Source organism: Gymnoscopelus braueri (genome assembly GCF_963280865.1).
Source record: "Gymnoscopelus braueri genome assembly, chromosome: 17".
Lineage (NCBI taxonomy): Eukaryota > Metazoa > Chordata > Actinopteri > Myctophiformes > Myctophidae > Gymnoscopelus > Gymnoscopelus braueri.
In genome coordinates, this window is record NC_137617.1 from 28744620 (window position 1) to 28757119 (window position 12500).

At 44.9% G+C, this 12500-nt stretch overlaps 1 protein-coding gene across 6 annotated transcripts in view; it reads left to right on the forward strand.

The window, feature by feature from the left end:
- Positions 1-410: 410 nt before the first annotated feature.
- Positions 411-12500, forward strand: part of LOC308104058 (ankyrin-1-like) — a 134852-nt gene continuing 122762 nt past the window's right edge. For all 6 annotated transcript variants that reach the window (XM_080454325.1, XM_080454326.1, XM_080454327.1 and 3 more), the window contains exon 1: positions 411-538. In XM_080454325.1, the coding sequence (XP_080310451.1) occupies positions 419-538 (120 nt within the window). In that variant the 5' untranslated portion in view covers positions 411-418. The remainder of the gene's footprint in view (positions 539-12500) is intronic.

Genomic DNA, 12500 nt, shown 5'->3' on the forward strand with positions numbered 1-12500 from the left:
GCTTATTTTTGCACTTTTGTTTTGCACTAAGGAGGGACGGCAGATCTTAAGAGGGGCGAGAGGTGGGAGAATGCTACCCTCTCCACCTGTATCATCTCTCCATCACTCACTCAACTCAGCCCTGCCCTGAGCAAGACCCACGTACAGTATCTGCAGCACATGGACACACACTAGAGAAAGAAAGGTGTTTGGATAGAGGAGAAGAGGGTGAACAGACTCGCTTTCCTCACATACCTGCTGGACTCCCTTCTCGAACAAAAAACAAAAAGGAAAGACACAAGAAGTGGAGCGGAGAGAAGAGAAAATAAGGCTCTGAGGAGAGAAGATTGAGTGGAGACATTGCTCTGCACTCTTTCCCTTCTTCCGTCTCTCTCACTCGATTTCCCACCTGTGAGGATTAATTGGAGCGGCGGGCACCATGGCGCACGCGGCCGGAGTACTGAAGAAAAAGGCAGACGAGAACCTGACCAACGTCGAGGACGAGAAGCTGAAGAAGAAGAGGGCGGCGAGGAAAGTATCCCGTGAGCTGAAGAGAAAGGTAGAGCAGACTGAGCGGAGGAGAACATTAACATGGCATATAGGGGGTAGGAGGCAGCGAGAGAGAGATTTGAGGTGAGAATAAACGGGGAGAGCGGAGGATTTGACAGGATTGGAGACAGTGGAGGATGAAAGGGAGAGGAATGAGGGAGAAAAAGAGAGAAATATGCGGAGATGTGAATTGCTATTAAGCTGACTCTGGGAGATTTTCTTTTGTCCTGATGCAGCCTCTTCACCCACACACACACACACACACGCACACACACTTGGAGGGAAGGAGGGAGGGAGGGGTTCCACGGGGAATTGAGAGGCAGCAAACGGGACGGGTGGCTTGGATGATGGAGGGAGAGAGAAACCAGGGTGGAAAGGATGGGGGGAAAGATGGATGGAGGGAGCGAGATGGGTGGATGAAGAGAGAGAGAGATGGAGACAGAGAGTAAGAGAGGGAGGAAGGGAAAAAAGGGCAGATAACTGAGAATATGAATATTTAGGTTAGGTTTGGTTTGGTTTTTGCTTTGAAAGTAACTTCATCAAACCCCTGGTGTTTCTGTGTGTGTTGCGTGTGTTCTGCGTGCGTGCGTGCGTGCGTGCGTGCGTGCGTGCGTGCGTGCGTGCGTGCGTGCGTGCGTGCGTGCGTGCGTGCGTGCGTGCGTGCGTGCGTGCGTGCGTGTGCGTGCGTGTGGAGACAGTCTTGTCTCACAGACAGCATAGTGGATCCATGAGTGATGTCTTTACTATCGGCTGACACAGCAGGCCGCACAAAGCCAGCTGCATTGAGCTGGCAGTTTATGTAATGCAATCGAATGCAGTTTTCATCTAAAACACCCAAAAATGTTCCTGCTGCTATTTCCTCTCTTCTCTGTTCTCTTCTCTTACAATCCTTCTCCCCCTCTCTCTCTCTCTCTCTCTCTCTCTCTCTCTCTCTATCATTCTTTACTCTAGCTGCTGTAGGTTTTCTCTCTCTCTCTTTCTTCATTGGTTCTCTTTCACTTGTGATATCTCCCCTTTCACATTCTCTCTGTCACCTCTCTTTCCCTCTCTTTCTCCGTCTCTCTCCTATCATGATATGTCTCACATGAATATACTTCTTTACTCTCCTACAATCATTTCTATCATGTGATTGATATGATGCATTTGGCTTCCCCGAATTTGTTTCCGCCCCCCTGACAGTAGAGGTATGGATTCACATTAGTCAACAGCACATGTGCAATTGAGTCATTAACCCTTTACAGGTACCTGTCCATGTATCTATACATGTGTGTGGGTGTGGGTGTCATTGACCAAGGGCACTGTTGAGACCCTACTTTCACTCACCCCCCCCCCCACCCACACGCACACACACACACACACACACACGCACACACACACACATGAACACATGTCATTGACATGATAAATCCATAGGTCCTTATTGATGTCTAATCAATACCTCTCACTGCAACGACAGCTGCATTCAGCAAAACACAACTCTACTTTGAAATGGATTGCACCCTGAGTGCGGGCGTTTTTTGGCACAATTGCTTGCGCAAAATCATTATTGGACTTGAGTGTGTGCATTTTTGAGAGAGAGAAATGGCCTGAGTGAGTGAGTGAGTGAGTGAGTGAGTGAGTGAGTGAGTGAGTCAGTGTGTGTGTGTGTGTGTGTGTTGTGTGTGTTGGGTAGACTTTTAGCCTACATTAGCCTGGGGTTAGGTTAGTCACCTGCCACAGAGTCTTAATAGCAGTGACCTCATCAGCAGCAAGGTCACACAGTCCTGAAGCAAAGAGCCACAACGGATACAAAGGAACACTCCCAGCAGTGTCACACAGGCTGTCACATGATTGTTTTCTCATCTAAACTATTACAGTCGTGGACACACTCCAACCCCCTTGTCACCACTTGCAGGGATAGAGAACGCTCATTTGGCTGACACATTTTGCCATCGGTGTCTAGGAAATGCAAACAAGACTGTGTATTAAAAACAAAACAAGAAACACGCTAGCAGCCCCCTAGAGCATTGGTAATCAAACAGGGGTCCTTGGGGGGAGGGGATACCAGGGGGTCCCCCAGCAAAAGTAGTTAATATAGAGTCACAATCATTTTAACCAACTTTATCCATATTTTATTCAGATATACAAGCTCATAGCACGTCACTTCATGCCACGCAATGAGCTTGTGAATTTAACATTTACTGAAATCTTTGCTTCTGAAATGGGGGTCCACAGCCAAATACATTTTGGAGGGTCCTTGACACGAAAAGGTTTGAGAATCAATTCGAAGATTTTCGCGTTGATTCATTGATACATATATTTTTTAAGAATTATACAGAAACGCACTACTTATTATTCAATTGATTGAAAAATTAATCAATAGAATAATCGCTAAGAAGATAATCGATAGTTGCAGCCCAAGCTGGCGCCAGAGGAAAAGCCATGATGTCACCAAATCAGTAGGGCCAAATCAGTAGGGGCCATCGTCAGGTGCGCAACAAATTCCATGGCAATCCAGCTGGTAGTTTTGGAGATGTGTTTTGGAACAATCCTATCCTTAGACAGCTACTGTAGGTCAGAGAGGATCTCAGGATCGGAGTGGAGTGAAAACTTAAAAGGATTGGGGTTATATATGACACCGGTGCCAAGATTTGGCTATTCAAAACTAGCAGATCTACAAGCTCATAGCGCGGCACTCCGCCGCGCTATGAGCTTGTAGATCTGCTATTTTTGAAAAAAACTTGAACATTTGTGCAAAACTTTTAATATGTTTTTTTTAAAGCGAACATTTTTAAAATATTTTGCCCCAGGGACCCCCCAGAAGCACACTTTTCACACATTTTAAAAAATAGCAGATGTACAAGCTCATAGTGTGGCCATCGGTGCTATGTGCCAAATAAATCTAAATTGACCGAGATGCGTTACCGGATTGAAAGGGTTAAAAGCATCAGCGAAAGTGACAGTAGTGTGTGTATGCTGTGCACTATAGGGATTAACCTTGTGAACTGTTTGCTGGCAGGATGCACCACGGTGTGGGCTGTGACACGGTAAAAAATAGAGCTTTGACCTTCACCACGTAATGTTGGACATATACAGCCTTACACCGCAACAGGCGCTGGCAACATGTTGAATATTGTGTGTGTGTGTGTGTGCGTGCGACCGTGCGTGTTTAGTGACATCAGTAGCTTCCCGACGTTTGTAGGGTAGTGCCGTCTAGAGGATATCATCTGACCTGGAACCACTCAGGGTAAATCAATAACCGTGTCGTGCCATGATGGGCCAAGTCCTGGCACTGCCAGCTCACAGATCCCTCTCCTCTCCTCTCCTCTCCTCTTCTCTTCTCTTCTCTTCTCTTCTCTTCTCTTCTCTTCTCTTCTCTTCTCTTCTCTCTTCTCTTCTCTTCTCTCTCTCTTCTCTTCTCTTCTCTTCTCTTCTCTTCTCTTCTCTTCTCTCCTCTCTCTTCTCCTCTTCTCGCCTATTCAACCTCCTCTCCTTACCTCACGTTACCTATCTTCCCTGGCAGCAACAGCCTCCATTCTTTGACTGTGGAAATGGAGATGAAAGACAGATAGCGTAAACAATGACCTCCTCCTCCTCACTAGTTGTGCCTGGGCTCCAAACAGTGTTTTTCCACTGGTCTTCTTTTTAACTGTAACAATCGTTTCATCCATTTTTGGGGGGTCCGTAATTCATTTCTGTCACACACATTGAAGATGTTTTGTAATGTAATGTGATCCGGTTCAGCTTCAAACACTGTACCTTCACGTGCGGCTGCGTGAGCACCACATAACCATAACGTGTAAAGCCATGTTTAGTGAAGTCAATTTCCGGGAGCTAGTTCCCATCGAGAGCTATTAGCTGCAGGCACCAAGCAAAGCAATACCATTAAGCCATGAGGTCAGGGCTCTGCTGTTAGGCTGTATGGCATGTCAGTATGTATTAGTTGTTTTACGTTGTACTGCTCTGCAGTCAGCACTGTGCTACTGATACTTAAGATCGCGTAACTGACTGGCTGTCTCATTGGCCACAAGTTGAATAAGGGAGAAATTGCATTGGAGAAATTATTCAATATATTTCAGTCCAAAAAAAAAAATATATATATATATATATATATATATGTTACAGTATGATTGGAGAACCAGTACGATTGAAGAAGGCTCCGCTCGTTTTTACCACCCACCCAGCAATTCTGTAGAAGCAACACTAGAGGGAGCCACAAGCCAGGCTTGTGCACAAGCATATATTGCCGCGACCACACACACACGTGCGCGCGTGTGTGACCGGCTTCGAGTGCTATCAATGCATTGAATGGGGAAATAGGCGAGTTTATTAGACCTTTCAATGGGCGAAATAGGCTACTACCTACCCGCGATTTATCAGACCATTCATTCAGGAGCTACTGACCTACTTGGAGGCGGAGCAGTCCGCACAACAATATTTACGATTCTGTGCCTATCGGTACATAACTCAAACGGCGCTGAGTAGGCACAGGCGAACGTCACACCGTTCAGGACGGCAACTCGGTCGCCTTAGCTCCCTCTGTGGTCCTTCACGGGGTGACAGCTCGCCTGTGACTGCGCGCCTCCGTCAGGGTCCAAAACCAAAAGCGAAACCTAAACTGAACTATTAAGTCATGTCAGTTGGTAGGTTAGTATGTCTTGATAACACCCAATGAATGGTCTGATAAAACGTGGGTAGGTAAGTAGGTCGCCTATTTCGCCCATTCAAAGGTCTAATAAACTCGCCTATTTCCCCATTCAATGCAGATAGCATTCGAATCAGGTGGACTGTTAAGATACTTTTATTGTGTTCTGCTGGCTTTTGTTTTAGTTTCTCCCTGACACACACACACACACACACACACACACACACACACACACACACACACGGAGGAGGAGAAGGACTCCTCGCGAGCCTCGCTAATAAACCCTGTCTCGAAAAGCCCCGCATCGCCCCGAAGCCCCGTGCCTAAAAACGAGCGCTCTGTCTTCAATCGTACTGGTTCTCCAAACGTACTGTGACATATATATATATATATATATATATATATATATATATATATATATATATGTATGTATTAGCCATTTTTTACTATTTTTAAAAACATTTTAAAATAGTTCAACTAGCCGATCTACATCGACACGTTTTGAGCTTGTAGATTGGCTATTTGAACAATTTAATTTTTTTTTTCAAAATAGCAAAGAAGTTTAGGGATAAGGAGTAAGGTGGCGCCCAAGATAGGGCCCATAGTCTTTATACTGTATATGTTTTGTGAAACATAAATGTGATAATAGGGAAATAAGCCGATACATAAATATAAATTGTTTTGGTTTGGGTGGAATTAGATATTTTAAACACTTACGCCCTATACTGCATACTTTGTTGTGTATGACAAATAGCATAAATAGCAAATGTGAGCTTGTAGATTGCTATTTTGCTATTTCTGAAAACTAGAGGTTTGGCCCTCACATCTAGAGTTCGGGTCGCTATGCAGCCCTCACCTACATCGCACCGCTGATCTGACCGATATGTCGGAGTCACAGTGTCGGGGGGGGCTTTGTAAGAGTACCCATAATAGAACAGTTTGAAAACTTTAGAAATTGTTTGAACAGGGTTAACGTGATTAAACGGGTATCACGCAGTACAAAGCCGGCATCAGATATCAATACCAACCACAATACTGCTATTGATATTTGTGTTAGAAGGCCTTGGTATGCAGGCCACGGTTCCAAGGTAGTGGAAATGAGTAGCGGCGCCCCCAGCATGGCTGGAGATTGGCAGCGGGACAGAATCAATGCAGCTAGCCTAACGTAGCCGTCTTCAAGGAAGGGAAGCATTATAGAAATCCACTCCAAAGACAGAAATGTGGCGAACTGTGTCTCTCCATGGATTCACAATGTAAGCCGGGGTCTCTAGGTGGGCTGGAACTATTGATTATATTCTTAGCGATTATTCAGGTTACTTTTTCAATTGATCCAATAACTAGAGGTGCAGGCACTACTTTGCCCTCACATCTAGAGTTCCTACGTCGCATCGCCGATCCGACCGATATGTTTGAGTCATAGTGTCGGGCGCTTTGTCAGAGACCCGTTGTACCAATCGGTCTGTGTCCCTTTTGTGCCCATATATGGAGATCTCTGTATCTGTCAGTCCATGTCCCTTTTATGCCCATATATGGAGATCCCTGATGTCATCAGTGGATGACATGTAACAGAGAATGTACTCTAGAATGTAGCAAGGAGACCTGGGCATGTGTCTCATAGAGCAAGCTCTTTAGAGAGGAGAGGAGATGGGTGGAGAGGAGAGGGGGAGAGGAGAGGAAGGGAGAGGGGAGAGGAGAGGAAGGGAGAGGGGAGAAGAAGAGAGGAAAGGAGGGGAGAGGAGAGTAAGTCAGGGGAGGAGAGGAGGAGAGGGGAAGAGAAGAGGAGACTGATATCAGATTTATTTTTGGGCAGGAGTCAATTCTGTCTTTTTCATCTGCTCTCATCTCATCTCCATTCCTCCTCCCCCAACCCATCTATCTCTTTCCCCTGCCTCTCTCTCTCTCTCTCTCTCTCTCTCTCTCTCTCTCTCTCTCTCTCTCTCTCTCTCTCTCTCTCTCTCTCTCTCTTCTCTGTCAAGTTGGCAGAGGGATGTATTGTTCTGCCACGCTTCTGCTGCTGGGGGAATCGTGTACACACACACACACACACACACGCACACGCACACGCACATTCACTCACACACACACACACACACACACACAGAACTCCCCTGTGGCCAGCCATCCCACCATGATAATCCCCTGACACTTATTTAAGACCCATTTTTCAAGCAATAACCCCCTCCAGTCCCCCCTCCTGCCCCCCCCCCCCCCTCGTCCTTTTCTCCGTTCAATACCCCCCTCCACCTCTTTTACCCCTTTTATTCAAATGTACCCCTCCCCCGTCTCTCTCTCTCCCTCCCTCCCCTATCATCTTCATTGTCTGTGTGAAGATAATGGTGGCACCGATATTCCTCCATCCATATATTAGACCCCCATACATGTGTCTCTTTCATGTCGCTGTTCCTTACTTTTGTCTCTTTTTCTGTTTAGACGGGTCCCAGAGTCTCTCAACCTCACTTAAAATTACGTATTATTCATATATTTATCTGTTAAAACGACATTTCTCAGTTTTTGTCTGCATCTGTCTCCTTTTCTCATCTGTCTCTTAAGACTTAAGCCTGATTTGTATTTTGTTGTATGACAGTGTCCCTCGCCAAAAATAAAATAAATAAATCTAAACAATAGATTGACTATTTTTGATGAGCGACACTGTCTCAGTGACAATGTCTCACATTCGTCTCTCCCCTCAGTCGTCCTCTTTTGAATTCCTCTTTTCGTTTCCTTTTTCTCTTGTTCTTTCAGCATTGCTTGTTCATGCTGTCCACTACTTTTGACCTTTTAGTGGAGTATTATGACCTTTACTCATTTTAGATACAGATAAATGCGACTTATAATACCTGAGCCTTGAGGCTAATAGACTTGCAATGTGACTTGTGACACCTCTAGTACCTCTTCTGTAGGCTACTGTTCACCCTTTCATCTTTTTGAACCTCTCCACATTCTCTCCTTCACCGCTACTATATTATAGCATTACGGTGCTGCCCTGCACAGGAAGGAAGGCAAAAACATACAGTAGTACAGTACAAACCTTTTAGCATCTCAAGCTATAGTCTGTGCGCCTCATAGCATCTGAATAGCGTCCTCCTCACCCATCCGTACAACCGTAGGTGTGAACAATTAAAGGAAATACAATTGAAATCAATATTGAGCAAGCTATTTCCAAATGGCAAGTGACTGCACTATCCTCCACAGAGGGAACCGGTGCGTCACAAAGCTGCGTAAACAGGAATTCTGTTGTTGTGTAAGATGCTTGGCCCACAAAATGTTCACGTTAGTCAGACTGAGCCTATCAGACTAAAAACTGGCTCATGCCCCCCCCCCCCCCCCTCCTCCAACCTCAATGCATTTGTGAAAGCTGCAATGGACATGCTGGGAAACTGTTATATAACAGTCCATATCTCAATATCGCAACCACAACAGTCAGCGAAGATGTCCGCAATATGATTTCTTTCTTATCATTAGGCCTACAATGTGGTCACACGGTTCCTGTAACTCTCCTGTGTCACTGTAGGACAACTGGTTCTCAAATAGTGGTCCGGGGACCACCAGTGGTCCTCCTTGAGGGGGTTCCAGGTGTGTTCCAGGTACACACCGGCGAATATGCGAATATACGCAAAATTCGGACTAATTCAGAATAATTAAAAGACGCGCGAAACTGGTGTGGAAACGTTGCATGATCAACGTTATATCTCTCCTCGACAAAACATTTTAAGTCTTGGGTCTGAGAGGCTAAATTTCATCAAACGGTGGTCCGTGGCTCAAATGCCGAATAAATAATGGACCTTGATATGAAAAGGCCTGAAAACTACTGCTGTAGGACTCCAGAATTTCCCTTATCTTATCTTAAGTTATTACTTATTACTGTTCACCCTCAGCCTGCCGTTCAGCAAGGAGCAGCAGTCTAGCAAAAGGAAAGACCCGGCTGAGCAGAGAACATCATGAATTATGAAACATGGTTCCATTAGACAGGAGAGGAGAGGAGAGGAGAGGAGAGGAGAGGAGAGGAGAGGAGAGGAGAGGAGAGGAGAGGAGAGGAGAGGAGGTAGAAAAGGGAAAGTAGCATGGTATCTGTACCCGGCCAGCTGTATTTTTCAACCGTTAACCACATGAACCCTATTGCATCAATATTCTGGGCACATAATAGACAAACATTCTGCAAAGATAGCAGATCTACACCGCATTGCAATGCGTTGTGAACTTGCAGATCGGCTATTTTTCGTGAAGAGATTTGGTGTAGATGGAAAAAAGGAGGGAGATCAAAGCACAGACCCTTGGGTTAAAGGGTTAATGAGTATATACGGTTTAAGTGGTTAAGGGCACACGACTGTTGAGGAAAGGCTGGTGGGGGTGATTCCCCACCCACTCTACATCTTACACACAGCCTGCAAGACGAGATGGCAGAGAGAGAGAGAGAGAGAGAGAGAGAGAGAGAGAGAGAGAGCGAGCGAGCAGGGTGGAATCAAATTAAGGAGCATGGGAATTGAGAGGGGAGGCTGTCGAAAGAGAGAGGTAGCATAGAAGCAGGGAGAGAGAAAGTGAGGCTGCTTTGTTTTAGCCGAGAGGAGAGACCTAGAGACAAGAAGATAGAGAAAACGGGCAGAGAGAGAGAGAGAGAGAAGGGGAGAGGGGGTTCTGTTAGTTAAGCCTTTCATCCTCTCTTCCTCCGCTTCCCCCTGCAGCTGTTTCCATCTCTCCTCTGCAGTGAGAGAAACACATGAAGAACTGGGACACCCCATGTATGCGCACGCACGCACGCACGCACGCACGCACGCACGCACGCACGCACGCACGCACGCACGCACGCACGCACGCACGCACGCACGCACGCACGCACGCACGCACGCACGCACGCACGCACGCACGCACTCATTCATTCATTCTCATTGCCAATACCCTGCTCTTTCTTTTGATATATATTCTTTTTTCCAGCCTTAGCTGGAAACAGAAGAATCAACAGTCAGCCAAGTGCCATTGAATGTGATGGAATCCAAACGTTAACCACATTAGCCCCATATGCTTTGTTGTGTGCCGAATAGCAAATACATCGCGTTGCGAGCTTGTAGATTTCTTTGAAAAAAAAATTGGGGAAAAAAGCCCCACTGATAATGACCAATTGCCAAATTGGTCATTGTGTGCACAACACACATACTGTACCAGTGATGTTATGTGCTTGTAGGTTGTTGTTGGCTTCCTTCTGTCTCACAAGAGAATGAATGGAGCATGTGATGTGCCAGGGACTAGTCTGTTGTTGGGTTGACCCATTCAAATCAGGGAACATGTCATTTTAGATGTCTTTGGCTATTTATTTTTTTTATCTTCAAAATGTTTATATGTTTTTTAAAGCGGAAGTTTTTTACTCAAATCTTTCTACAAATGTCTTCTAAATCCAATTTTTTTTTGGGGGGAAAAACGTATGTTGCTATAATATCAGTGGTGGTCAAACTTTTTTCATGTCAAGGACCCCCAAAATAATATGTTGTTCCAGGGACCCCCAGAAACAAAGATTTGAGTAAAAAAAAATCAAAAATAGCAGATCTACAAGCTCATGAGCTTGTACATCTGCTGTTTTTGAATAGCCAAAAGAAATCTAAAATGACAGAGATGCATTCATGGATTGAATGGGTTAACAGTGGCTGAACAGTCTCTGTTGCAATTTCCACTGGCAGGTAGGCCGTAGGTACAGTACTGGGAAAATAGGATACAGTCATACAGTTATTTATGCCATGACAGGAGCCATTCTGGACCCCTTGACAACATATCCTGCAATGTGCATTAACCATTAAGACCTGAGGCACGATTCTACAAATGCCTTCTAAATCAGTAGTTCTCAAACTTTTTCATGCCAAGGACTCCCCAAAATGATATGCGTTTGGCTGCGTGGACCCCCATCTGAAAACGTTTTGTGCCAGGGACCCCCCCAGAAGAGAAGATTTGTGTTAAAGAATAAAAAGTTTTAAAACACTTTCAAGATTTTTTCAAAAATGTTAAAAATTTGCAGATGTACAAGCTCGCAGCGCAGCACAAAGTGATGCGCTGTGAGTTTGTATATCTGCTATTTTTGAGAACCACTGTTCTAAATCCTAAGAGTTTTCTGCAAAACGTATGTTGATATATATATATATATAGCTAAAATCTAAAAACGACACAGATGCTTTCCCGGTTTTAATGGGTTAAACAATAAGAGAAATGCACCTGGTGGCGACACCGCCAAAAGGTTCTTGTTCTATGTCATCGTGACCGTGACCTTTGACCTATTCAACCCAAAGCCCCATCTCTTCAGGGCAACCTACTGTACAGTACTGCTCATATACCCACCAGTATTTTATGAAAATCCGCCCAGCTGTTCTCAAGTTACAGTATCTTTCTAACAAACAAACAAACACACTGCAGGGAAGTTTACACAGGAAGTGAAAGAGTACGGTAGTACCTGTAAGTAGGAGTACTTGTAAGTACAGTAGTATCCGTGGATTGAAGTTCTCAGTCGTCACAACTGATTTCAGTCATTTGGATTCCAGACGTCTTCTATGGAAGCATGTCGACACACTGAAAATAGCAGATCGGCTACTTTCAGTTATTAGTTATTCTAAGATGAAAGATGAGTGTTTGAAGTGGTCAAACTAGCAATAGAATACATGTTCGGAAGCAGCTTCCATGAAACACGAATGGTCTCGGATATTTCATGAAAGCAAAGGCCTTTTTAGAAGGTTCTAGATTGATGATACCTAAACATCGCAATCGTACATACTGTGTGCATTTTTAGGAAACAGAGCACTAGTCAGTAGTTATCCAGTCACAAACCACAGATTGGGACAAAGTGGTTCAGTCATTGAGATTTGATTTTGCTTTATTCCATGGCTACCTGTAGCAGTCACTGTCTACACAGTCAACTCTCAGGTGAATATTTGACTTTGGAAACATTGAACATATTAACTATTAGGTGTTACTGTTATTATTCAGATATGAAACAATACAGGCTGAACGTAGATTAGAACAAAGCTACCATATGTAGATGTATATCCATGAGGAATGTGAGGAGTGTATGGAAGGCTCTTGTATAATGGATCACTAATGGGATGTTAACAGTGGAAACATTGCTGTGTCATTATTATTTATTCCACGAAAAGTCTTTCCACGGCTGTTTGCATTTTTTTCCCCAGACCCTCCGTGTTCTAGAGTGCTAGCGGACGTTTTGAAGGTTAGCAGCAGGGTGCGGCCCTGTCTCGATTAGAGACTCACACGTGCACACACACACACACACACCCCACACACACACACACACACACACACACACACACACACACACACACACACACACACACACACACACACGTTTAGGCAGGCAGGTAGT